The sequence below is a fragment of the Diplotaxodon limnothrissa genome, linkage group LG5, assembly GCF_057381915.1.
Source record: "Diplotaxodon limnothrissa isolate DT_005_m linkage group LG5, D_limnothrissa_male_GT1.1, whole genome shotgun sequence".
Lineage (NCBI taxonomy): Eukaryota > Metazoa > Chordata > Actinopteri > Cichliformes > Cichlidae > Diplotaxodon > Diplotaxodon limnothrissa.
Window position 1 is genome coordinate 13812415 of NC_140600.1, and position 24835 is coordinate 13837249.

The following is a 24835-nucleotide window of genomic DNA, read 5'->3' on the forward strand; positions in this document are numbered from 1 at the left end:
TTACATTTGACTTGGGTAGGAAGTGGGCCCTCCCACCTGGCTATACTCAGATGGCTGACCCATATTGCCCTGGGTGTTGTAGCTCCCTGACTGGTCAAAACTTCCCTGGTTGTATGACTGCTGGCTAAATGTGCCACCCTGCTTCTCAGACGCCCCGGCTGCAAATCTTGAAGCACCCTTGTGCCAGCCGGTCTCCTTGAAGACAAACCAGATGTTTCCAGCCCATAGAACAAAGTTGAGAAACCCAAAAACCTGAAGAGACAGTGAAAGAAACAAATTTACAATAAACATCAAAACATTCAAATAATCTTGGCATAACTGCCCCCACATATTCATTCAGCTTGAACCACAATTTCTGCCTTTTTCACTGGTTACATCTCCCATACACTACCATAACATCAGTCGTTCACACTGTTCAGCTATTTCAGGTTCCACACATCAGTTTAAACATGTTCAGAAAACTGAGCTTTTCTAGTTGATCTTTTCATGCATTTCCACATCTTTTGTACCTACCACTGAGGTGTTGAGTCCAGACCAGCGAGGTCCATGCAAAGATCCACATTTGTTGGTCTGGTCTTTGCAGGCAGAGATGAGGAGCTGCACCTCATCTGGATCGGTGGCCACTTTGACATCGGACAGGGCCTTGGCCCAAGCGGAGGAACTGACCAGCCACAAGAAGGAGAACACTACTGTCACTACAAAATCCTGGAAGAAACGAGAGCGATCATGTCCATGAGAATTCAGCAATAAAACTATAGCATTACTTTAAATGCTTACTTTAAATGAGTGAATAGTTAGTTTGTGAGTCAATGGAAGACGTCAACCTGGAAGAATAGAGGGTCAGACTATGTGCATAACGTACTCTTGATAAACTACCTAATAAGGACTGAGAAAGTGTTTCATCGACTGTACTCACAATGAGTGGTGCTCGGCTGTTTTCGTGGTACTTGTTTAAAAAGAAGATGTAGATAATGGCAGCCGTGAGGGAATAAAGGAAGGCGAAGACTGCAATGGTGACAAAGAACTCAGCAGAGGATGAATAGTCTCCGGTCAGGAAAACACGCTCCCTCCTCATGGCTTCACACATGGGTGCTTCAAAGGACACCTGGTGCAACCTGGTGCACACACGCACGCATGCACGGGTCAAGTACAAAAGCAATGAACAATTAACTTTCACTGTCAGCAGTTCATACATTTCATATAAAGCTCTTAGACCCCAAAATGTCAGCAGGCTGTCAGACACATGAAGGCCAATCACCTGAAAGGATAACCAAAGTCAATGCCAATGCTGAGGTTGCTGCTGGCCTTCTCCATGCAGTCCACGCTAACCTGCAGCTGCCCAGTATAACCGCCACATGTTGCAAATGCGAAGATGGAAAAGAGCTGCAGAAACACAAAGAAAAAAGCATCACATGCTCATCCAAAAAAGATACTACAAGTAATATAAAGTGGACACTCTGAGAAGAGAACAATCAGTTTTCTTCAAACACATTAACAAAGGCCTCAGTACAGGGTTGGGCAGATGAGCAGGCTCACCCGGATGAGCTGGAGGAAGTGGCTGAGGAGAGGGAGTTCTGGGCTCCACTCAGGGTGCTGCCACCACGGCCCAACCCCCCAAGCAGTAGAAAATGGATGGACGGTTGGGTAACGTTTACTTTTTCCTTCTCAGCTCGATAACAATCATTTACCAAAAACTTAAAGTTACAGTTTTACATAGAAGAAAGTTCCAATGTGAAGGAGACTCAGTTTGACTCATCTGCTGCATTCCCTCACTCCACACTACTGTTGTTTTTACTTTGCAGGCTATTGTGTGACTCAAGTCCAGCTAAACTTTACACAGGTTAACACTGATTAGCAGTAATTGAAATCATGGCTGGGGAAAAGCCACATTGCAGATTTGTTAGGATTTTATTTTTAATTTGTTTGCCATTTGGGGGCAGCAGAACACCATTTAAGTACCAGAGACTGTATCATCACTTTATGGTCTGCTGTCTGTTTAGACATATTTTATAATCTCACCACTATCTCATAATGCCTGCAGATACCTATCTGGGGAATCAGGGTTAGAAGAAGCATTATCTAAATTAACTTTAATTCCACTGGGGGGAAAAAAACAACAAAAAAAAAACTACATGCATTCAAACAAGTGGACAAAGGAAAATCCACTCAAAGATGGTTTGGGAAGCATTTGAATATCCTTTATAGTGAAATGCTATTGTGTGTGAAATGTGTCCCTCAAAAACAGAAAAGTAGTTGATCAGTGCAAATGACTTTGTCTTATGGATATGTATATATGAGTCATATATAACATTTTCTTTTGTTCTTCAGGTGTCCTGTCTAGCAAACAGATTAATTGCATAATTGTGCTGGCAGCCCTTTGATCTTTTAGTGGTAGTCAATGGTCAATGGTCAATGGTCAATGGTAACTTTATTGTCCCTGATGGGAAATTGATTCGCAGTATGTCAAAACAAACAACAAACATACAACCAACACATCACATACACTCATTAAAAAAATACTATAATATAATATAAGCCTGATAAAACAACCTAGATATTCCATCGAAAAAAGTGCAATGTGCAATGGCAACAACACTTACAATTTAGTGTTGTTAATTAAGATAATAGCACTAGGTACAAACGACAATTTGTGTCGCTTTGTCTTCACTGCAGTCATTTGATAACGACGACCTGATGGAAGCAGTTGAAAATCGTTAAAGAGAGGATGATCTGAACACAACAGGACAGAAGTTGCCTTCCTCAGCACATGCCTGTGCCATAAGACGCAAGAAAAAATCTGTAGTTGGCTGGACACTTGTGTTAACAGCATGACAGGAACAGGTGTTGAATGGCATTAGGCCCTGAGAAACACAAGAAAATTGTGACAGAGTGATACATATATAGTTATACATATATAGTCACAAAACATGCATAGAGAGGAAAAAAAAATCAGACTTATAACAAGTTTTCTCTTTAAATCTAAACTCAGATGTTTCGCTAAACCTAATCTAAACCTAAAGTTATATTTCTGTGCAGAAAAAGTATTTGTGAGTTATAAGTCATTATAGCAAAAATAAAGTATGTAAGTTTCCTCCACTTTTCTCTAGATGATGGTGGAAAACAATATTCCAAAATGTCGAACTTTTGTACAAGGAAGGGACAATTTTATAAGGAATGGCCCTCTCGAAAGGATACAGAATTAACAAGAAGCAAATGTGGTACTTGACAAAAAAATTTACTACGAAAATGTTAAACCACAAGTCATACTGATATTTTTAGGAAGCCATAGAACTGGCAAACTCTCGCACTATGTCAGCTGGGACCAGCTCAAGTCCCTTGCGTACAATGAGATCAATAAAAGGCTAAAGAAATGAATAAATGGATGGATAATACTACAGTTTATCATCTTGAATATTTGAGGGGCTAGTCTTTCTTACAAGTTTCTTTCACTAAATACTCCTGAAGAGTTTCAGTCAGGTTTCAGAGCTCATCACAGCACAGAAACAGCTTTAGTGAAGGTTACAAATGATCTTTTTATGGCCTCTGACAGTGGACTCTTCTCTGTGCTTGTCCTGCTAGACCTCAGTGCAGCATTCGATACTGTTGACCATAATATCCTATTAGAGCGATTAGAACATGCTGTAGGTATTACAGGTACTGCACTGCAGTGGTTTGCATCATATCTATCTAATAGACTCCAATTTGTTCATGTAAATGGAGAGTCCTCTTCATACACTGAGGTTAATTATGGAGTTGCACAGGGTTCAGTGCTAGGACCAATTCTGTTTACATTATACATGCTTCCCTTAGGCAGAATCATCAGAAGACATTGTACACATTTTCACTGCTATGCAGATGACACCCAGCTCTATCTACTGTATCTATGAAGCCAGATAACACACACCAATTAGTTAAACTGCAGGAATGTCTTAAAGACATTCTAACTTTCTGCTCCTTAGCACAGATAAAACTGAGGTTATTGTACTCGGCCCTGAAAATCTTAGAAATATGGTATCTAACCAGATTCTTACTCTGGATGGCATTACCTTGGCCTCCAGTAACGCTGTGAGGAACCTTGGAGTCATTTTTGACCAGGACATGTCCTTCAACGCACATATTAAACAAATATGTAAGACTGCTTTCTTCCATTTGCGCAACATCTCTAAAATTAGAAATATCCTGTCTCAGAGTGACGCTGAAAAATTAGTTCATGCATTTATTACTTCCAGGCCGGACAACTGCAATTCATTATTATCAGGAAGTCCTAAAAACTCCCTGAAAAGCCTTCAGTTAATCCAAAATGCTGCAGCAAGAGTACTGACAGGGACTAGCAAGAGAGAGCATATTTCTCCTGTATTGGCTTCCCTTCATTGGCTTCCTGTTAAATCCAGAATTGAATTCAAAATCCTGCTCCTTACATACAAGGTCTTGAATAATCAGGCCCCATCTTATCTTAATGACCTTATAGTACCATATAAGGTATCATATCATTAGAGCACTTTGCTCTCACACTGCAGGCTTACTTGTTGTTCCTAGAGTATTTAAAAGTAGAATTGGAGGGAGAACATTCAGTTTTCAGGCCCCTCTTCTATGTCCGGCGTCTCCTTTCCAGTCACCTTTTTCACTCACTATGTGTCAATAGACCTCTCTGCATCGAATCATACTTGTTTATTAATCTCTGTCTCTCTTCCACAGCATGTCCTCTATTCTGTTTTCCTTCTCTCACCCCAACTGGTCGCAGCAGATGGCCCCGCCCCTCCCTGAGCCTGGTTCTGCTGGAAGTTTCTTCCTGTTAAAAGGGAGTTTTTCCTTCCCACTGTCACCAAAGTGCTTGCTCATAGGGGGTCATATGATTGTTGGGTTTTTCTCTTTATGTATTATTGTAGGGTCTACCTTACAATATAAAGCGCCTTGAGGCGACTGTAGTTGTGATTTGGCGCTTTATAAAAAAAATTGAATTGAATTGAATTGTATCAAATTCCACTTACTACAGTACCTCAGTGGTTCTGCTCTATGTGCCTGGGGCTTTCATGGCTGGGGATTAAAAAAGGTTGCTGACACGACACCGCTTCCATTGTGAATAAGTCCAAATGCATAAAACACACATGAAGTGAAAACAAGCTGCTCATTACAGTCACCAAACATGAACGTGCAGCGAGCACATAATCATAGTCACACACTTCCCCTGCCCTTAACATCTTTCCTCCCCTAGCCCAGTTGTCCATATAAAGCTCTCATAGCCTCAAGAGTTCTCACAACCATAATCACCATAATCAGACCTGACGCCTGGTTAGCATTAGCCTCCCCTCTCCCATATTACAGGCAGCTGGACATGCAGCTTGCCAGCAGCTGTGGAGGTTTTGCAGCATCTCTGCTTGTCTGAAAGAATGTCAGCCTCTGGAGGGCACTATCAGATCACTGAGCTGGACTATGCCACACTGAATGGATGCTTTCATGTTCGTGAAGGGAACAGGGGCTAAGCACACATATGTCATCTTGCAAAGAAAAGATTTATGGGTCATGCAATGAGAAATCAGTGAGTGCGTCCCAGATGAGCCGCTAAAATTCAGCAGATATTTGCAAATGAAACTGTAGACATTAAATGAAGGTGTCAAAATGTTTTAATTGATGTCATTTTTTTAGTATTTCTGAGTCCCCCTAACTTTATAAGTACTAGAAAAGTTGTATGAATTTTATTTTACATTTCATTTACACCCCCACCCTTCACTCACTGCTTCTGCTGTGTTATTGTTCAAATTTATAATGTAGCCATAAGCTTCATTTCTTTCATTTGGTTTGTAGTTTATAAGCAGCTATTTATCATTTTCTACCAGTAGAAACTGAAGTAACAAAACTGAGTAGCACTGAGACCGTTTGATAGGCTAAATTTTTGTGTCATAATGCTTTAAAAAAAACAACAAGATTTTTAGTATTATTTTCTTCTTTTTGCATTTTTCAACATTAATTTTCTGTTTATACACCAGAATGCAGTTACAGGTGGAGTTATATTTACTTATAAGTCATGAATAAACACATTTACTGATCATAAACTGATACAGCGAGACTTGACCTTCTTTTTCTTAAGAAGAACTTTTTTCATAGTCCTTGGAGGAAGTCCTTCCTGTGGTTCTGCACAGCAAAACTGGGGACGGCTACAGTTCCTGGAAACCCGTTTTGGGGTCTATTTCAGCATCTACTTAAGTTTAGGTATTCTTCAACACAAGAACCTTTGAGTGACATACAGTGGGGCAAAAAAGTATTTAGTCAGCCACCGATTGTGCAAGTTCCCCCACTTAAAATGATGACAGAGGTCAGTAATTTGCACCAGAGGTACACTTCAACTGTGAGAGACAGAATGTGGAAAAAAAATCCATGAATCCACATGGTAGGATTTGTAAAGAATTTATTCGTAAATTAGGGTGGAAAATAAGTATTTGGTCACCTCAAACAAGGAAAATCTCTGGCTCTCACAGACCTGTAACGTCTTCTGTAAGAAGCTTTTCTGTCCCCCACTCGTTACCTGTATGAATGGCACCTGTTTGAACTCATCATCTGTATAAAAGACACCTGTCCACAGCCTCAAACAGTCAGACTCCAAACTCCGCCATGGCCAAGACCAAAGAGCTTTCGAAGGACACCAGGAAAAGTATTGTAGACCTGCACCAGACTGGGAAGAGTGAATCTACAATAGGCAAGCAGCTTGGTGTGAAAAAATCAACTGTGGGAGCAATCATCAGAAAATGGAAGACATACAAGACCAATGATAATCTCCCTCGATCTGGGGCTCCACGCAAGATCTCATCCCGTGGGGTCAAAATGATCATGAGAACGGTGAGCAAAGATCCCAGAACCACACGGGGGGACCTGGTGAATGACCTGCAGAGAGCTGGGACCAAAGTAACAAAGGTCACCATCAGTAACACACTACAACGGCAGGGAATCAATCAATGGTCAATGGTCAATGGTAACTTTATTGTCCCTGATGGGAAATTGATTCGCAGTATGTCAAAACAAACAACAAACATACAACCAACACATCACGTACACTCATTAAAAAAAATACTATAATATAATATAAGCCTGATAAAACAAATCCCGCAGTGCCAGACGTGTTCCGCTGCTGAAGCCAGTGCATGTCCAGGCCCGTCTGAAGTTTGCCAGAGAGCACATGGATGATACAGCAGAGGATTGGGAGAATGTCATGTGGTCAGATGAAACCAAAGTAGAACTTTTTGGTATAAACTCAACTCGTCGTGTTTGGAGGAAGAAGAATACTGAGTTGCATCCCAAGAACACCATACCTACTGTGAAGCATGGGGGTGTAAACATCATGCTATGGGGCTGTTTTTCTGCCAAGGGGACAGGACGACTGATCCGTGTTAAGGACAGAATGAATGGGGCCATGTATCGTGAGATTTTGAGCCAAAACCTCCTTCCATCAGTGAGAACTTTGAAGATGAAACGAGGCTGGGTCTTCCAACATGACAATGATCCAAAACACACCGCCCGGGCAACAAAGGAGTGGCTCCGTAAGAAGCATTTGAAAGTCCTGGAGTGGCCTAGCCAGTCTCCAGACCTCAACCCCATAGAAAATCTGTGGCGGGAGTTGAAAGTCCGTGTTGCTCGGCGACAGCCCCAAAACATCACTGCTCTCGAGAAGATCTGCATGGAGGAATGGGCCAAAATACCAGCTACTGTGTGTGCAAACCTGGTAAAGACCTATAGTAAACGTTTGACCTCTGTTATTGCCAACAAAGGTTATGTTACAAAGTATTGAGTTGTATTTTTGTTATTGACCAAATACTTATTTTCCACCCTGATTTACGAATAAATTCTTTACAAATCCTACCATGTGGATTCATGGATTTTTTTTTCACATTCTGTCTCTCACAGTTGAAGTGTACCTCTGGTGCAAATTACTGACCTCTGTCATCATTTTAAGTGGGGGAACTTGCACAATCGGTGGCTGACTAAATACTTTTTTGCCCCACTGTAAGTGCACTGTGAGTCATTTAGACACAAGCTTATACTGTTGCGGCATGAGTAATCAAAAGGAAAATGAAATATGGATATGGGGAAGTTAAAGATCACACAGTGTGAGAGAAGAGCTACACCGACCATGCTCCGCTGTCCACACGTGGCACACAGCTAGCGTGATATTGGGTGAATAGCCCTACAAACCACTGGTCGCATTGTTGTCTATTTAGCAGTTGTTATATCAAACACTGGGTTACTGTATCATTTTATTATTATATTTTGGTTGTTTGAAAATAAATAGGAATAAGCCCTTTAATGCACGTAGTATAGGAGGGAACTCATTAATGGGCAGTTTCTTACAAAAGGTCCCTAACACACTCCAGTCCAGAAATATTACAGCTGACAGTGGCAGCAACGTAAACTAGAACCAGAACCAGTCGTTATGATACCTTTTGATATCATAACTCTGAAATGCAACAGTTACAGTGTTGGTAGCACCGTATGTACTGTAGGGAGTGTATCTTACCAAGGCTGCAGTTCCTCCACAACTGCTGCCAAGTGGTTTGTCATTTCTGGTGTTTTTCTGTTTCTATTGTTATTCACAACCTGTGTTTTATTCTTTATGTATATGTTGTAATTGAGTTCTCATTAGTTTTATCGTTTGGTACTTGAATTTAATTCTTGTCCCTTTTCCTTCCCATTACTGTTCATAATTCTAAAAAAGTGTTTCCCTCTGTTGAGCTAGTTCTCATTTTTGTAATCAGGTATCTTTAGCGTCTTGTATTTACCTTTACTTCTGCCCCCGGCTGATTGTCCTTGTTTACATCTGTGTCTGGTTATGCTCCTGTGTCCAACCCTCTGATGTGTATAAAAGTCTTCTCTTCACTGCAGCCTTTGGTGGATTGTCTGTTTTGTTGTTATCCCTGTGTCGGACATGCTTGTTTAAGGCAAAAGAGTCAAGTGATAGCTGACTTGCAGAAGGCAATATGCAAATTGTGCTTTTCAGAGCAAGCGAGGAAATACAAAAGAGCGGCATCCAGGTCTGTTCAATGACTGAGTGACTGACTGACTGAGTTTTCAGTTCAATATCCAAAGTGTTATCCCTGTTATGTTATCCTGAAAAACACATTATCATTTGTTTAAAAAAGCGGCCATTGCCATGGTGGTGTGAATGATATTCCATTTGCAATAGCTAACATTAAATAAACCACTGACTGTAGAAAGCTTTCTACTATCATTTATATAAATGTATTGATATAAATGTACACCAACATAATGTATCTAATGTTATACCTTTATACCTGTCAACAGACGTTAACATGTTTACGAATAACAAGTATACTGGATCATCTTTTTCTGGTAGCAAATTTGATGTCGAGAATTCCGTTATTTTAATGGTATTGGTATTTACTACATTTCTAGTATGCTGACATCCCTGATGAAAACCATCAATAGATTCAATGAAATTGCAGAAAAGTGAAGTTATTCTCCAAGTTTCCCTAGTTGTATAATCTGATCTTTAAGGCTAAGTGGCAACAGTGAGCTCACAGGGGCATAAATGCACAATACTAGATGCTGCTTTGCCAAGCTAATCAGGGTCACAAAGGACCCAGCTTGGTTTGGCAGGTTCAGGTGAACCGAGATTACAGCCAGATGATAAACAGGGGACTCCAATTTCCACTTGCAGCCTCAGGCCTCAGGTGATGGCTGACTGCTGCTTACCTAGCTGTCATGGTGCACAGCTGCAACCTCTCTTGGAAATCCCTCCACTGAAGTGTTTGTTAGTGCATCACTGTCTTTAGCTTTGTTCTGTTCTGAAATTTGCCGGCCTATAAACAAACATGCCCCCCCCCCCCAAAAAAACAAACAAACAAACAAACAAACACACGTTTAACTAATGTACATGTGCTGCTTAATCATATGCACCTCAAAGTGTTGACAGATATTGTACTTGCTGAGTAGCGTATGTGCATTTCTGGGTAAACAAACAGTAGAAAAAACAAGTGACCAGGGGAGAGAGAGAGTAAATGCTCCATCGTAATTATCAAAGACAGCCCCAGATAAACATCACTCTCTGCCTGTCTCTCTGCTTGTGTATATACGTACTCCTACAGCTGCCTCCCCTGCTTGTGATTTTCAGCTCGGGTTTAGCCCCTCTCATTTCTGGCTGGGGCCTTTGAACAGGAGAGCGTGGCATTGTGGAAGTAGGGTGGATGCTAAGCCTCGCGCTCCCATGTGTTTATCTGCCTCTCCCAGCTGGGCTCCTCAGGGAACAAGAGATAGAGAGAAGGGGAATGAGAGAGGAGGGGAGAGAGGGAAAGCAAAAAGGGAGAGACGGATACAAAGAGAAGAAGAGAGAAAAGCCAGGGCGCCGGAATGAAACCCGCCTGCAATGCAAACAAAGCCTTTAAACATCTCCGTGTTTGCCGCCATCTCCTCTACCCAAAAAGGTACTGAAAAGCACTAATGTGAATATTTTAATTTGCATTCAAACCAGTGTTAAGACATATTTGCACTTCAAATAAGAATTAAGAAAAAGCAACTGTGATATTATCTACAGTTTTAAACGAGCGGTAGTGGATAAGAGTGCAATGGTTTTGTCTGAGAGTGTAGCTCGAGCAGTGTTGGGGGCTTAAATGGAGATGTGAGCAAGCACTGTGAAGGAGCGTAGGCTGGCTGAGGATTATGAAACTGATACACTGGCTTCAGGCTTGACCACCAGCAATTCGACCCACTGTCCAGTAGACACACTCTCCGTTGTGAAAAACAGGAAAATAACTAGGGAGCAGCAAAAAGATGAACCAAACATGCAACGAAATCAGGGGTGGATAATATTTTAAAGAATGGTATCTGTGGATGCAAATGAAAAAAATGAGGAGAATCACGTGAGAAAATGGAGGAGCTGCTTCAACACAAGGACCTGATAAGAGCGGCAGAGGAAGTGACACTGAGTGGGGGAGGTGAGGATCGGAAAAATGAGCTGAAACATGAGTTCGCTGATGAGCTGCACTTGACATTTTCACAAACCTCGGCACAGATGCAACACATACAGTCATACACAATCCACCTGCTCCATTCAAGTCAATAGGAGTCGGTGCAGTGTAAAGTGGCTGCCTCAGGAGGAGGAAAAACGAAATGATGAAATAAAATACAGTGGAGTTTGGGTTCAAAGTCGGGACAGTTTGATACGTCCTAAGAGTACAGTAAAAACGTCTTAAGCCACCACTCATTTCTTGAAATTTTGCTTTCAAGCAGCCAGACTTTATTTTTAAAGTAGTCTTGAACAGTAATTCTCTAAGACAGCGGTCCCCAACCTTTCTTGCGACAGGGACCGGTTTATGTCCGACAATATTTTCAGGCCTTTAAGATGTCGCAGATAAATACAACAAAATAAAACCAGTACCAAAAAAAGAAGATTTATTCATAACGGGAAAAGGCCCAGGGAAACTGAGTTAACGATAAAAATGATAAAAACCCTGAAAACCATAAATTTCACACATGAGCCTCAACTCTCGTGGCCCGGTACCAAATGATTTACGGACCAGTGGGTTGGTGGGTTGGGAGGTTGGGGAGCGCTGCTCCTCTAAGATATCATAAGAACTTTCAAAATCTTTCTTTGGGGGCTTTTTCCACTTATTTTTAGTCCAGTGCTGGAAGCCATGTCCTTAAGAAAAAAGAAATAGTCCACCAAAGACCTGACAGAACCTGAAAAATGCATCTGGCCCTCCATTTACAGAAGTAGTCTTAGTTGTAGGGTGGCTGTCGAAAAGAAAAGGAAACGGAATTTTTTTTGGTTCAAATCATTGTAACTATGTGCAGAGAATGCCAGGAGAAAGATACAACAGTGAGTGTCTACAGCCATCTGTGAAACACAGTGGAGGCTGCATTTCAGCCAGTGGTGTTGGAAATCTTATCAAAATTGATGGAATTATGAACACGGAAGTCCAATTTTAATCCAACACGATACACCTTATGGAAAGCATGTGATTTGAAATGAAATGGAACAGTTTCCATCATGGATAAGCATCCCCAGAGCCCAGACCTCAACATTATTGAAGTGTTAGATCATGTTGACAGAGCACCAAACAAAGGCAGTCAACATCCAAAGAAGAGCTTTGAATGTCCTTCGAGAAGCCTGCAGAACTATCCCTGAAGACTACTTTAAGAAATAAGAAGAAAGTTTGCCTAAGAGATTTCAGTATTATATTTTATATTTCAATCATAGAAATGTATCTGGGACAAATATAACACTTTCAAATGAAAGTTATACTTCTCACTAATAATATCATTTGCTTATCTTTGAGTCAAACCAAAGTTAGCCTCATCCATGTAAACAAAACAGCATGTGCAAATGAATAGCCAATTGCTTATGTGACAAGTTTCCTTGAAAGTTATTCCCAGTGGCGTTAGCTAGTTCAGCTATCGTTCAGCTAGCTAGTACAAAAGCTAGTTCAGCTAATGTAGCTAATGGTTTTTCCTTTAAATATAGTTGGAAAAATGTACTGGATCAAAGACCATTTGAAGAGATGGCAGCAAAAATGTTTTGGATCTGAGAGCTGAAACACCAATTACATCGTGTAACCTGTTCCAGAATGTCCCAGACAATCAGGAAGTCTCCAAATCTATCCACAGGTCTGACTTTCTCATCTGTTTTCTATTTTCTGTGTATTTATACAGTATTTCCAGTTATTTAGAACTCCATGTCTGCATGTGCATGGTTCCACATGTGACTCCAAATTAGCATAATCGCTCCATGCGCATGTGTGTCAGAGTGTTTGCCTAGATGGGTCTAGATGTGAGCATGCAATGTGTATCTATGTTAACACAGAGTAAAAATATCTCACTCTCTCCAGTCAGGCAGAAGCATTGGTTAGCATCTACGCACACACCAACACAAACACACATACTTTCACTTGCTCTCAGTACTGCAGTTTGCCAGTGTGCAAACATGAGCAATTTTATGGCAGCTAGTTAAGTACAAAACAAAATTACAAAGATGTAACAAAAATAGAAGCACATTTGAGGAAGCAGACAGACACATATGTGAACTTTTACGCAACACTTGATGATGGCTATCACTCAAAATGACATTTCAGTGCAAAAAGGTAACATAAATCTAATTTTTCTGATTCATTTGTTTTTAATTTGCAACAAAGACTCTCTCTCTCTAATAAGACTTTTCGGTTGATGGCACTGATGTGTGACTTGAGCACTATAAATGCTGCAGAGCAGAGCTGAATGTTTTCTATCACATTACATACATACATGCTTTTTTCTACCAACAGAAACACACGTGATTATACTTCATTTATTGTGATTTTCACAACTGCATTACAAAAAAGACCCACCTTCTTCACTTACTAAGGATCAGGTCACACTAAGAAGCAAAGACTGCAAGCCCTCAGTGAATCACTGTCTGATCTTCAATAGCAGCACCATAGAACAAAATCAGTAGCTCATTTAGCAGTGGCCGATCCCCCTCCTGCACAGGGAGTGCTTTGTGCCAACCACAGATCCACCCAGATTCATCTTTCTTTTTATCTCTCTCCTCTCCGGCTCTGTAAGCTTGACTGACCACAAGAAAATTTCATTTTTTTTTTTTAACAATGTCTCTTCGTGGTGTTCTTCGTGTCTCTCCATGGCTACTCAGTCAGGTGATCAACTGGTACCTGGTGCCGTATCCTAGGGCGACACTTACTGTCCCTTTGAAAACGGGGTTGCCCAATGAAAATGTATCATAAACCCACAGTTTGATTCTGTCTTCAAATATTATGGTAGCCCTATATGATTAAAGTGAGTAGGACCAGGGATTACAACCTTATGAAACTGACTTCTTCAAAGTATCCAATTACACTACAAGGCAGAGATGTTTTCAATGGCCATACTTCATGGCACAGAGAAAAGCCTGTTGGGGGAAATAAGGGTCAGACAATCAATCAGTGCAAACCTTGTGACCTATTAGGGCAAGAAGAACATATATTTATATGTGTATGTGGGCGTATAAAAATGTAGTTTAATTAATCAGGATTTGGATTTGAAGTCATATTGTCCAGCCTTAACACATGTAGTTAGCTCCTAACAACTGTAATGGCAGCTTCTTTGTTAACGTTATTCCCCTCTGAGGGGTTAGGACAACACTATACCCAACAACAAACAGAGTAACATGCAGAGTTAGACCCATATAAGATTTTTTTTAAAGATATTGATGATTGGTGATTTTAAAAAATCCAATATTCTCAGATATCAGGCAGTCATCACTTATAACAGGGTGTTTCTCTTGTCCTTTTGGATTTTCAGTTATCAGTTTTTATAAATGCAAATAATAACATATTGGAAAACAGCTAATATAAGCCTGCTGATAAACTTGGTGAGTCTCTAAAAACGCAAGCTCAATTTCAGCCTAGATTTATGAAACAAACAGCACCTCATAAGTGCCTGTGGCAGTGGTCTTCAGGTCGAACATGGTCAAAGGATAGATTATGAAGGTGGCCATAAGATTCAGCTGGACATTATAACAACCTACAAATGTAGGTTACAGGTGAAGATCAGTGCTAAAAACGATGGTGGGTCAGGTATCAGGAGAACAGAGGAAGAATTAGGCATAGTTCAGTAGTTTATGGTTTGGCATACTGCACTGTTTAAAAGAACACTGGTACTCTACGTAAAATGTTAATTAAAGCAGTGGATCGGAAGTCTTAAATTAATATGTCACGTTAAAAATTAGACAACAAATCAAAAACTGTGAAATGTCATACTATCTTTTTTCAATTATATGCTAATTTTGGCTTCTGGCAACAGCATTAAAAAGACAAGCAATGCTGAAAAAAAAACTTGGTTGTACACAACTACTTTGTTTATTGTCATGAGGTCACTAATTACAAGGGAAGGAAAAACAGAGCATCCCAGAGAGGCAGAAGTTAGTCTTTATAATACAAAGTGGCTTTGTGACATTTGTATTCGTATACATACTGTCTCAGTACCTGTGATCTTACATGCACTGTGTGTGTGTGTGTGTGTGTGTGTGTGTGTGTGTGTGTGTGTGTGAAGTCATATTTGAACAGGCATGTCTGGCTACAGGAGACGACAGGTTAACCTTTTCCTGTCTGAGTCACAGATGGCAGACCACCTTCACAGGGTTAAAGAGTACAGCGGTCCAGCTCCGACCTGATGGGTTAGAAAAGGCCACATCATATCTAAAAGCTCCCCAAATCTTACAACCCAATGAGCTTTAATTAAGATCACTTCATAATTACAGTGTCTTTCAGATATAATCATACGTTGTAACGTTTTTTTTCTTATTCTTGTTTTGTTCTATGTGGATGTATCGGCACATGAAATATTCAGGTTAAACCTTTTCCCTATGAAATCTGTTTAATATTGAATTTGACAGAAGATGTTTCAAAACTAAAGATGAGATTTATAGTTTTATTTCCCAAAGTAAAAGCAAAACAAAACATTTTCTATAGATACCCTGATGGGGTCCTGCTTTAATCCCCATCACCACTGGGGGCCTGTACATAACTAAAGCATGTTCAGTTCTTTCAAATGATCTCTCCTAATTGAAATCAGGTGCTCGGGTATAGCTTCACTGACCAACATAAATAAAAGAGAAAAAAAAAACTTAAAAAAAACCCCCTAATTTTGCATAACTACTTAATGCTAATGGTGCCAATCTTATGTCAACATATCAACACACATAAAAGTTAAGAAATTTTCACTCATTTCACTTCTCCAGAGAGTACACAGACCCAACAAAAGAGCAGTCCAGCTTGTTATCAGTCACTCTCTACTCCAATGAAAATGTCAGTCCCGTCTCACCTTTAAGTCCTCAGGCAAAATCTGGCCTACAAACTTTCACATTTAACCGCACTGTGGCTGTTATGGGCTAATGTTGGTCATCAGCTTATACAATTATCTGTGTGGAACCACTGAGTTTTCCATGCATACATTTCTTACTACTATATTATACATCATAATCCAAGTGGACACATTTTTTCTCGTAGCCTTGTGTCCCCTTGTCAAAAGCAACTGAGTTTTTTAGTGCTGAAAAACAGATCTTTGACCTGGCAAATCTCTAGTGATAACTGTCAGCAGCTGTCACCAATCTCACTCCATCTCACATTCATATATTTTCCTTTGAGGTATGTATGTGTGTGTGTGTGTGTGTGTGTGTGTGTGTGTGTGTGTGTGTGTGTGTGTGTGTGTGTGTGTGTGTGTGTGTGGGGGGGGGGGTGCTTTTACAATGTTACTTTGTGGAGACATACTCTCAAATCCTTACAATGTAAATTATTTGATTGTAATGTGAAAACGTTGAGTCTCCAGGACATTCTTTGAGTTGCTGTAATGCTCTCTGAAATTACAGACACAGTGTGTGAGAGAACTTATGACCCTGCAAAAATGTTTGTCCTAAGGATTGTACAACTGTCTGTCAAGGCCTTCCTTGTGACATATTACTGATGTGACAGGTCAACAAAGAATGAACGATTAGAGAAAAAGAGAGATACTGAAATGTGTGATGCATCTAATTTTGTCCCAACTCTGTTTAGTCACATGCGTTTTACTCATATGGGGATTTGCATTACAACATAAATCCTAGCTAATCTCAAGTGTTCAGTTGGCATCATCTGAAGATGAGAATTCTTACAATGGCCAGCACACTGTATATACATGACAGCTCAGACTCTGGGAACCAATTATATCGCTGGTAAATTTGGCCTGTAAATTAGCAGATTTCCATTTAAAAAGTAATTATATGTAATAACCTCTATTTCCACCTTGCTGGTTTTGGCTTTTCAGCTGCAGTGCTGAAACAAACCAAGCACTGGCATTAACAATTAAACAAACACCAAAACTTGCTTTTTCTTGGTTTTTGGTATTAAATGTTAATATGAACAATCAAACCCCCAGACTGTGGTATGTTATCCTTTGCTACACTGCACTCAAGTCAGCATTGTCTCTTATAGCCAAATTCAGCTTTTTGACAGTTCAACAATTAAATTTATGTTGGCTGGTTTCAGATAAATATTGTACCGTTTATCTATAATCCATCTGCTGTAGAATACCTCCCTCCTTTTAGTACTACTACTTTATTTACATGTTGTCATGGTTTCTGTTGTACAGGGTGTGTCCAAACAACACAATTTCATTGCAAAACATGTAACAAACATGCCGTGCCACCATTTCTGCATGTGTGTCTGTTGGGTCTGTGTTTCCACAGGCCCCGCTAGTTTAGAGACTTTTTCGTCATGAAGAACGAAACCAAGACAGAACATCTTCAACCGGTATTTTACTCGCTAACGAGGGAAGCTTTGGTCAGAACCAGGCGGTGGAGAATAATGCTCATGACCTGTCTCTAGCCCAAATCCTTCAACGAGCAGCTCTCCTCGCAGCAATTTATTCCCATGACAGTTACAGTTTACACAATACAACAGAACACTGTAAAAAACCCCAGTGGTTACAAAAGGCAAGGCACTATGTGTGTGTGTGTGTGTGCGTGCGTGCGTGCGTGCGTGCGTGCGTGCGTGCGCGTGTGTGTGTGTTATGGGGGTGCGTTTGTGTGACCTCCTGCTCAGTACAAGGATCATAAAAGCAGGACGCTTACAACACAAGAAACAGATCTTTCAGATAGAGTGTATCTACAATAAAACCCATGTCAGCCTCCCCCAGCACCAAATTGGCTGGAGAGGTGGTCAGGATCAAAGGAATGGCTTTGATCCTACTGTTTGAACTAAGACTTTACAAATTTAAGAAACACAATGACAACATTCAACAATTTGATTTAACAGTGTCCATTTCACGTTTTAATGAGGCAAAGTGTGAAATGGACATACATGCTGAAGTTGCTTTCCCAGCAGGGGGAGATAATATATTTAAAGGTGAGAACTCGGTAGTGAGCAGAAAGGTAAGTAGTATATTCCAGGGTCCTTAATCTGCAAAAATGATTAAGCTGGGTGGCTAAAATGGAGTGAATGAAGTGTTAAATGGACAAAGTGGACCTGTCTATTACACACTTTACTGTGATACTGAGTTGGTCCAAAGGATAAATTAGGGTGGTACTGTTGACCCCCAAAATATGATTGCACTGCCTGGTGATCCCAACACTAATGCTACAGGGCTACAGTGGACCAGGTGGATGCAACGTGTTGTATTTACCCAAACACTTCAGTGAAGTGCAATGTAATGGATGTATTTCTGTTACTGCTCTAAACTTCTATATACTTGCTGTACAAATACAGTGGGGCAAAAAAGTATTTAGTCAGCCACCGATTGTGCAAGTTCCCCCACTTAAAATGATGACAGAGGTCAGTAATTTGCACCAGAGGTACACTTCAACTGTGAGAGACAGAATGTGAAAAAAAAATCCATGAATCCACATGGTAGGATTTGTAAAGAATTTATTCGTAAATCAGGGTGGAAAATAAGTATTTGGTCAATAACAAAAATACAACTCAATACTTTGTAACATAACCTTTGTTGGCAATAACAGAGGTCAAACGTTTACTATAGGTCTTTACCAGGTTTGCACACACAGTAGCTGGTATTTTGGCCCATTCCTCCATGCAGATCTTCTCGAGAGCAGTGATGTTTTGGGGCTGTCGCCGAGCAACACGGACTTTCAACTCCCGCCACAGATTTTCTATGGGGTTGAGGTCTGGAGACTGGCTAGGCCACTCCAGGACTTTCAAATGCTTCTTACGGAGCCACTCCTTTGTTGCCCGGGCGGTGTGTTTTGGATCATTGTCATGTTGGAAGACCCAGCCTCGTTTCATCTTCAAAGTTCTCACTGATGGAAGGAGGTTTTGGCTCAAAATCTCACGATACATGGCCCCATTCATTCTGTCCTTAACACGGATCAGTCGTCCTGTCCCCTTGGCAGAAAAACAGCCCCATAGCATGATGTTTCCACCCCCGTGCTCCACAGTAGGTATGGTGTTCTTGGGATGCAACTCAGTATTCTTCTTCCTCCAAACACGACGAGTTGAGTTTATACCAAAAAGTTCTACTTTGGTTTCATCTGACCACATGACATTCTCCCAATCCTCTGCTGTATCATCCATGTGCTCTCTGGCAAACTTCAGACGGGCCTGGACATGCACTGGCTTCAGCAGCGGAACACGTCTGGCACTGCGGGATTTGATTCCCTGCCGTTGTAGTGTGTTACTGATGGTGACCTTTGTTACTTTGGTCCCAGCTCTCTGCAGGTCATTCACCAGGTCCCCCCGTGTGGTTCTGGGATCTTTGCTCACCGTTCTCATGATCATTTTGACCCCACGGGATGAGATCTTGCGTGGAGCCCCAGATCGAGGGAGATTATCAGTGGTCTTGTATGTCTTCCATTTTCTGATGATTGCTCCCACAGTTGATTTTTTCACACCAAGCTGCTTGCCTATTGTAGATTCACTCTTCCCAGTCTGGTGCAGGTCTACAATACTTTTCCTGGTGTCCTTCGAAAGCTCTTTGGTCTTGGCCATGGCGGACTTTGGAGTCTGACTGTTTGAGGCTGTGGACAGGTGTCTTTTATACAGATGATGAGTTCAAACAGGTGCCATTCATACAGGTAACGAGTGGGGGACAGAAAAGCTTCTTACAGAAGACGTTACAGGTCTGTGAGAGCCAGAGATTTTCCTTGTTTGAGGTGACCAAATACTTATTTTCCACCCTGATTTACGAATAAATTCTTTACAAATCCTACCATGTGGATTCATGGATTTTTTTTCACATTCTGTCTCTCACAGTTGAAGTGTACCTCTGGTGCAAATTACTGACCTCTGTCATCATTTTAAGTGGGGGAACTTGCACAATCGGTGGCTGACTAAATACTTTTTTGCCCCACTGTATGTACTAATTATCACTTACAGTATGTTTACCTTAAGCAACCTGTTATTTGTCAGTCTTCCTCTATGCTGTATTATTATTATTATTATTTTACATAAAGATACTCGGAAATATGCAAGTAATTAAATTCATCTCCAGCTCTGACAAAGGAATCAACAGTTTTGACCCAATGTGATGTATATGTGCCTTAATTATCAGTGGTTATTACTATTAAATTACATAAGTAAGATAATGACTTTTAGTTAATTAAGCTTGAAAATCATGCCCACTTTTTTCAAGAATTTTATGTGCTGTATTTTATTTTTTAACAAACACTGATTCCACATGCACCTATTTCTTATTTTTCTCTTCTTGTTTCCTTTTTTTAAGTTCCTCTGTCACGGCCAGGCGGATCAGCTGCACGCTGATCAGCCCTCTCTGTTTCTCTTCCTCTTCTCTCTCGCCGGGGCGGAACTCACTGTGGGTTCATGCCCTTGGCCCACGCCCTCGGGAGATGAGACCCAGGTGTCTCATTAAGGGGAGCAGCATTTAAGCCAGGAGGTGACTGCTGTTCGTCGCTGGATCGTTGTCTACCACGCGTTAGTAAAGTCAAAGCTACAGCAAGTTTAGTGAAGAGTGTTTTCCTCTGTGCATCGTCCTTAACCCTGTCTCCCTGTCTACAGAACCTCTTGGATTTTTCCCCGTGTGTTTCCCGTGTGGCAGTGTTGGAGTGTGAACCTGTGATCGTGTGAGTGGATATTCTGAAGAACGTATGCTTTCCCTTGGACTTCCCTGGAGACCCCTTCTTCCCCCACTCAGCTGTATATAACACCCCCCTGCACATTCTTGTATATACACCTGGTGACTTGTAAATAAACTCTTCTTGTAAGCATCAGTACCGGAGTCCTGCGCTTGAGTCCTCCTTCCAACCGTAACATCCTCTTTTTGTGTCATCCAGTTTTTTCAGTGTAGGTTTTAGCTTTTACTGTTTTATTTTGAAGGTACTCTGTTGTATACTTTTCACTTCCTCTCTTTGACATCGTGCTTGTTCTGGTCATGAGAGAAGCTGGAATTCAAAAGCTCAAATTTAGCTGTAAATGAAATTTTCTCGTCAAAAATTGTGTTGTATATTAAAAATGATTTTTTTAAAGAAGAAAATGACCTTATTGTGAATAAAGTACTTGAAAGTGGTGGAGTGTTGAGCCAACTGTAACATAAAAATGAGATCCAAAGTGCCTTGAGGCGACTGTTGTTGTGATTTGGCGCTATATAAATAAAAGTGAATTGAATTGAATTGTTCTCTTCCTGCGTGCGCACACACACACACACACACACACACACACACACACGCACGCACACACATGTGCACTGACCACTCAAGGCAAACTAAACTGCCTACTGTAAGGTACTAATGATGGCATCATAGAACAGTGGGTCAGTCAATGTTTTTGGATGAGAGGACAATCCTTCTTAATAAATTAGAATCATGCTGCAGGCTACTCATCAGCATGAGTTTAGTTTTTTCTACAGTAAAGGAAACCAATGAGTTAACAGAATACTGGTAAAACTGCTCTGTGTTCAGTGGCACAACAACCCATCGACGCTTCAGTGCGTTGCAAAACACACATTTACCATTTACATCATGTGCTCAAGCAACTGTACAATTTTGCTCTCTCTTGGCATCCTCTCGTCTCTCCACCAAATGCATACACATAAGCATGAAGACGCACACAGTGAAGAGTTTGGGCACATCTCAAAGGACAGCTTCTGCATGAGTTGGTCCACGGTGGAGAGGAGGGGACCTTACAGCTGTTTGGAGCAGAATATGCCAGCCCCTGACAGTGTGCCAAACGGGCCAAGAGCCTGCATGCACAGACGCACACAGAGTGGTAAAACCATCCTGAAGCCATGACTGATTATAAATGCTTAATCTTGTGCAGATCCAGCACAGACTAATAATATGGTAAACCTACGAGTATCCTGCAACTAAGGTTAACTTATCCTTTATACAACCCTCTATTTGTCAAAGGTTTATCATTCACTAAGTAAATGTCAATTTCTGCCCAGCAGAATGGCTTCAGTGCCTTGGGGTGTGTAAACAAATCAAAGTGACGCACATGTTTCTGCTGGTATCATAAATAGTGTGGGAAGAAATTTAAAAGAAGCTTTTAGATGATGACGCATGATTATCAAACACAGAAAAGTACTGCGGTTGCCAATATTCTTGTGGTTTTGCAGATGCTTCCATGCTTCAACCTGAGGGCAAAAACAGCTCAGCATCCAGGAATTTCATGCTTACTGGACAATACTGCATCTAACGGGGTGCATTATCATATGTGGAAAACCAGAATTTACTTCCCATCTCAGACCTGCACTTAAAGCGAGCTTCAGTGTTACTACGTCCCTAACCTTAGCAAATGCTTTCAGTCACTCAACCCCAAACACACCCACAGTACTGTGGCCATAGACACTGCCTTTACATGACCTTAACATTGCAGTTGTTGAAAGTAAGACTTTAAGTACTTTGGTTACAGTTGTACACACACAAAAAAATCTTGGTTAACTGCTCAAATTCTATGCCTGGTGAGCATTACAGTGATTTGCAAAGACATGGAAATATTGAACAAACACGTTAAGGATGTGCATTTGTCTGCGCAAACATATAAATGGCTTCATTTCCACTGCACAGCTGCCTTAGCAGTTGCTGTTACAAATGCCAAGCATGACCAAGTAGCAACACCATAACAACAATGTGCTGGTCAGCTAAAATAATATAGTGTGATATCAGCACACTAAGAGGTTGAAAGGCATCCACAATGCACTATTTATTTATTTCCATGTGATAATACTCATCCCATTGTTTATACCTGTATAATCCAGTGATGCTGAGCAGCATCATGTCTCAGCTGGAAGTCACTTGGTGGGCGACAGTGGGAAACAGTCCCTGCAGGCTTCTCACTTCTTACATCCAACTGGGACCTCGGATAAATCGCTACTAGTTGCATATACTAGTTTACATATTTTGCAAATACAGTCACTATTTTCTTTAAAAATATGAGAATAAATACACTTAATTAAACAATACTTATATTTTTTGGTTACCATGATGTGGTGGCTTTTTTTATATTAAGACTTTCTCTGAGTAGTTGGAAAAGGGTGGCAAGATCTTTACACATTTATAAGGACTCCCTGCAGTACGATGAAAAACTTACTATGGGAATAAGACCTGGTGGTGAACTGTAGGTGCTGCAGAATAAATCAGAATACTCAGGTCATAATTTGAATTGTTTGCATGTTTATGAGCCCACTGGCCAACAGAAACACTGGAAAAACTGCCCTCAAAACAGCTCTCACGTGCTCAGCTAAAGAGAAAGAGAAAAAAAAAGGTGCAGGAGAGAAAAGGTCACTTTTATAATGTTGTCATGGGGTGTATGTGTGTGTGTGTATGTGTGTGAAATGCAAAGATTTACTGTGGCTTGCGTAAGATGGTTAATACATCTAAGCAAACATAACCAGGTAGCCAGTGGATCAATATGTCAGCATGTATGGATGCAACAAAAATGTGTGCAGTCATGCTCACAAAACAACACGTGATTCCTTCCACACACAGACACCCACACACGCAAACAGTTACACAAAGACCCACACGGGGAACTATGACAGTGCGCTATCTTCATCATACAGATGGTGCTTTGGCTCTGGCCCCCAAATATCACAGTTAGGTCACTACAAACAGCCGAAAGGGATGCACTTGAAAACTCACCTCACTGACAGACATCTGTGTTATCTCAGCTTAAGTGTCTCTTGAAAGTGAGTTTACTTTATTTGCATGCAAAAGAAAAACAGCTTGTATTTTATTTTTTTCTAGAGTGAAGACTGCTGCTCGAGGACTCTCTGCACTTTTGATGGCATTTGCAAAATTGAGAAAGACAAGCTTCCGCACGCACATATCCTATCTGAGCAAAAGCTGAATACCCTTATGGCTACAGTAATTTCTCCAAACTCACATCAAAGAAATTCACTTAATCCTTTTTTTCTCCTTTCTTTCTTTGTGGCTCTGGGCTTCACTGCACTGTACAACAAATAAAAGAAGCTACAACCGGCGCCTAGACAGAAAAGGGTAAAGCTTTAATTCAGTCAGAGCTAGGACACCCCATTGGTATTGTGGATTTCTGTTATATCATCTCACTTTGGGTAAAATGGGGCATTTTTTGTTTGTTTGGTTTTTTGCAGGGACTAGCGCAAAATGCACAGGGCTGGCACCAAGTAGGCATAATTGAAAAGATAGTGGTTTCCCCTGGCATGTAGTTCTCACAGAGCTATAAATCCTCACATAAACTTAAGCCTTTTAGTCACAGTGGAAAGCATCATAGCAGAGTAGATTGCGAGTAAGGTGTGGGAGACATGAAAAACAGCAGCATTCACACAGGAACACTTAACAAATGCGGTGAAGTTTAAGTTCCGTCCTACAGATGCAGGAATTTCTTCACAACCAGATGTTTACTGAGTGTAGAAAAATGTGGGCTTTAGCGATAAAGCTCACAAACCCTACATTATGTAACTAATCATGTTTTTTTTCTAATTGAAATGGCCAAAAGGGGGTTAATGTAAGTAGTGCAAAAAAAAAATGGATCCAACTCACCCATTCCAAAACACGGATAAATCCCAGAGGTAATTTAAGTACTTGAAACGTCCCCGCAGAAACGAGCTGCGCGAAGACAAGGCGGGAGAATAAAAAGATTCCAATTTCCATCATCAATTAAACACACACTGAGCAGCTGAGCAGCAGTCAAACACATTCCTGTGGCTTTAATTTACTCACCTGGTTGGCGGTGTCCATTTCAAAATCAGGGTACTTTGGGCTCTTTTTGTTTTTGTTTTTCTACTAGCGTGAGTATATGAGCAACCGAGAACCGAGAACCAGGACCCGATTGATGCGTCTGTGGCGATAACAGTGAGGCGCTCTGAGCTCTGATTCCGAGTCCGACCGGAAAAAACCGACCCACAGTCGAGGATTTTTCTTTTCCTTTTGCCATGGAGACAA

General features: G+C 40.9%; 1 protein-coding gene across 1 annotated transcript; it reads right to left on the bottom strand.

The window, feature by feature from the left end:
* synpra (synaptoporin a) lies at positions 1-24631 on the bottom strand. The gene is made up of 6 exons (XM_085353116.1): positions 24614-24631; positions 24434-24499; positions 1259-1383; positions 917-1115; positions 514-705; positions 1-252 (listed from the first exon to the last, which is right to left on the bottom strand). Exons 1-6 carry the CDS (start codon positions 24629-24631, stop codon positions 1-3), a joined length of 852 nt encoding a protein of 283 aa, XP_085209242.1.
* Positions 24632-24835: the final 204 nt, after the last annotated feature.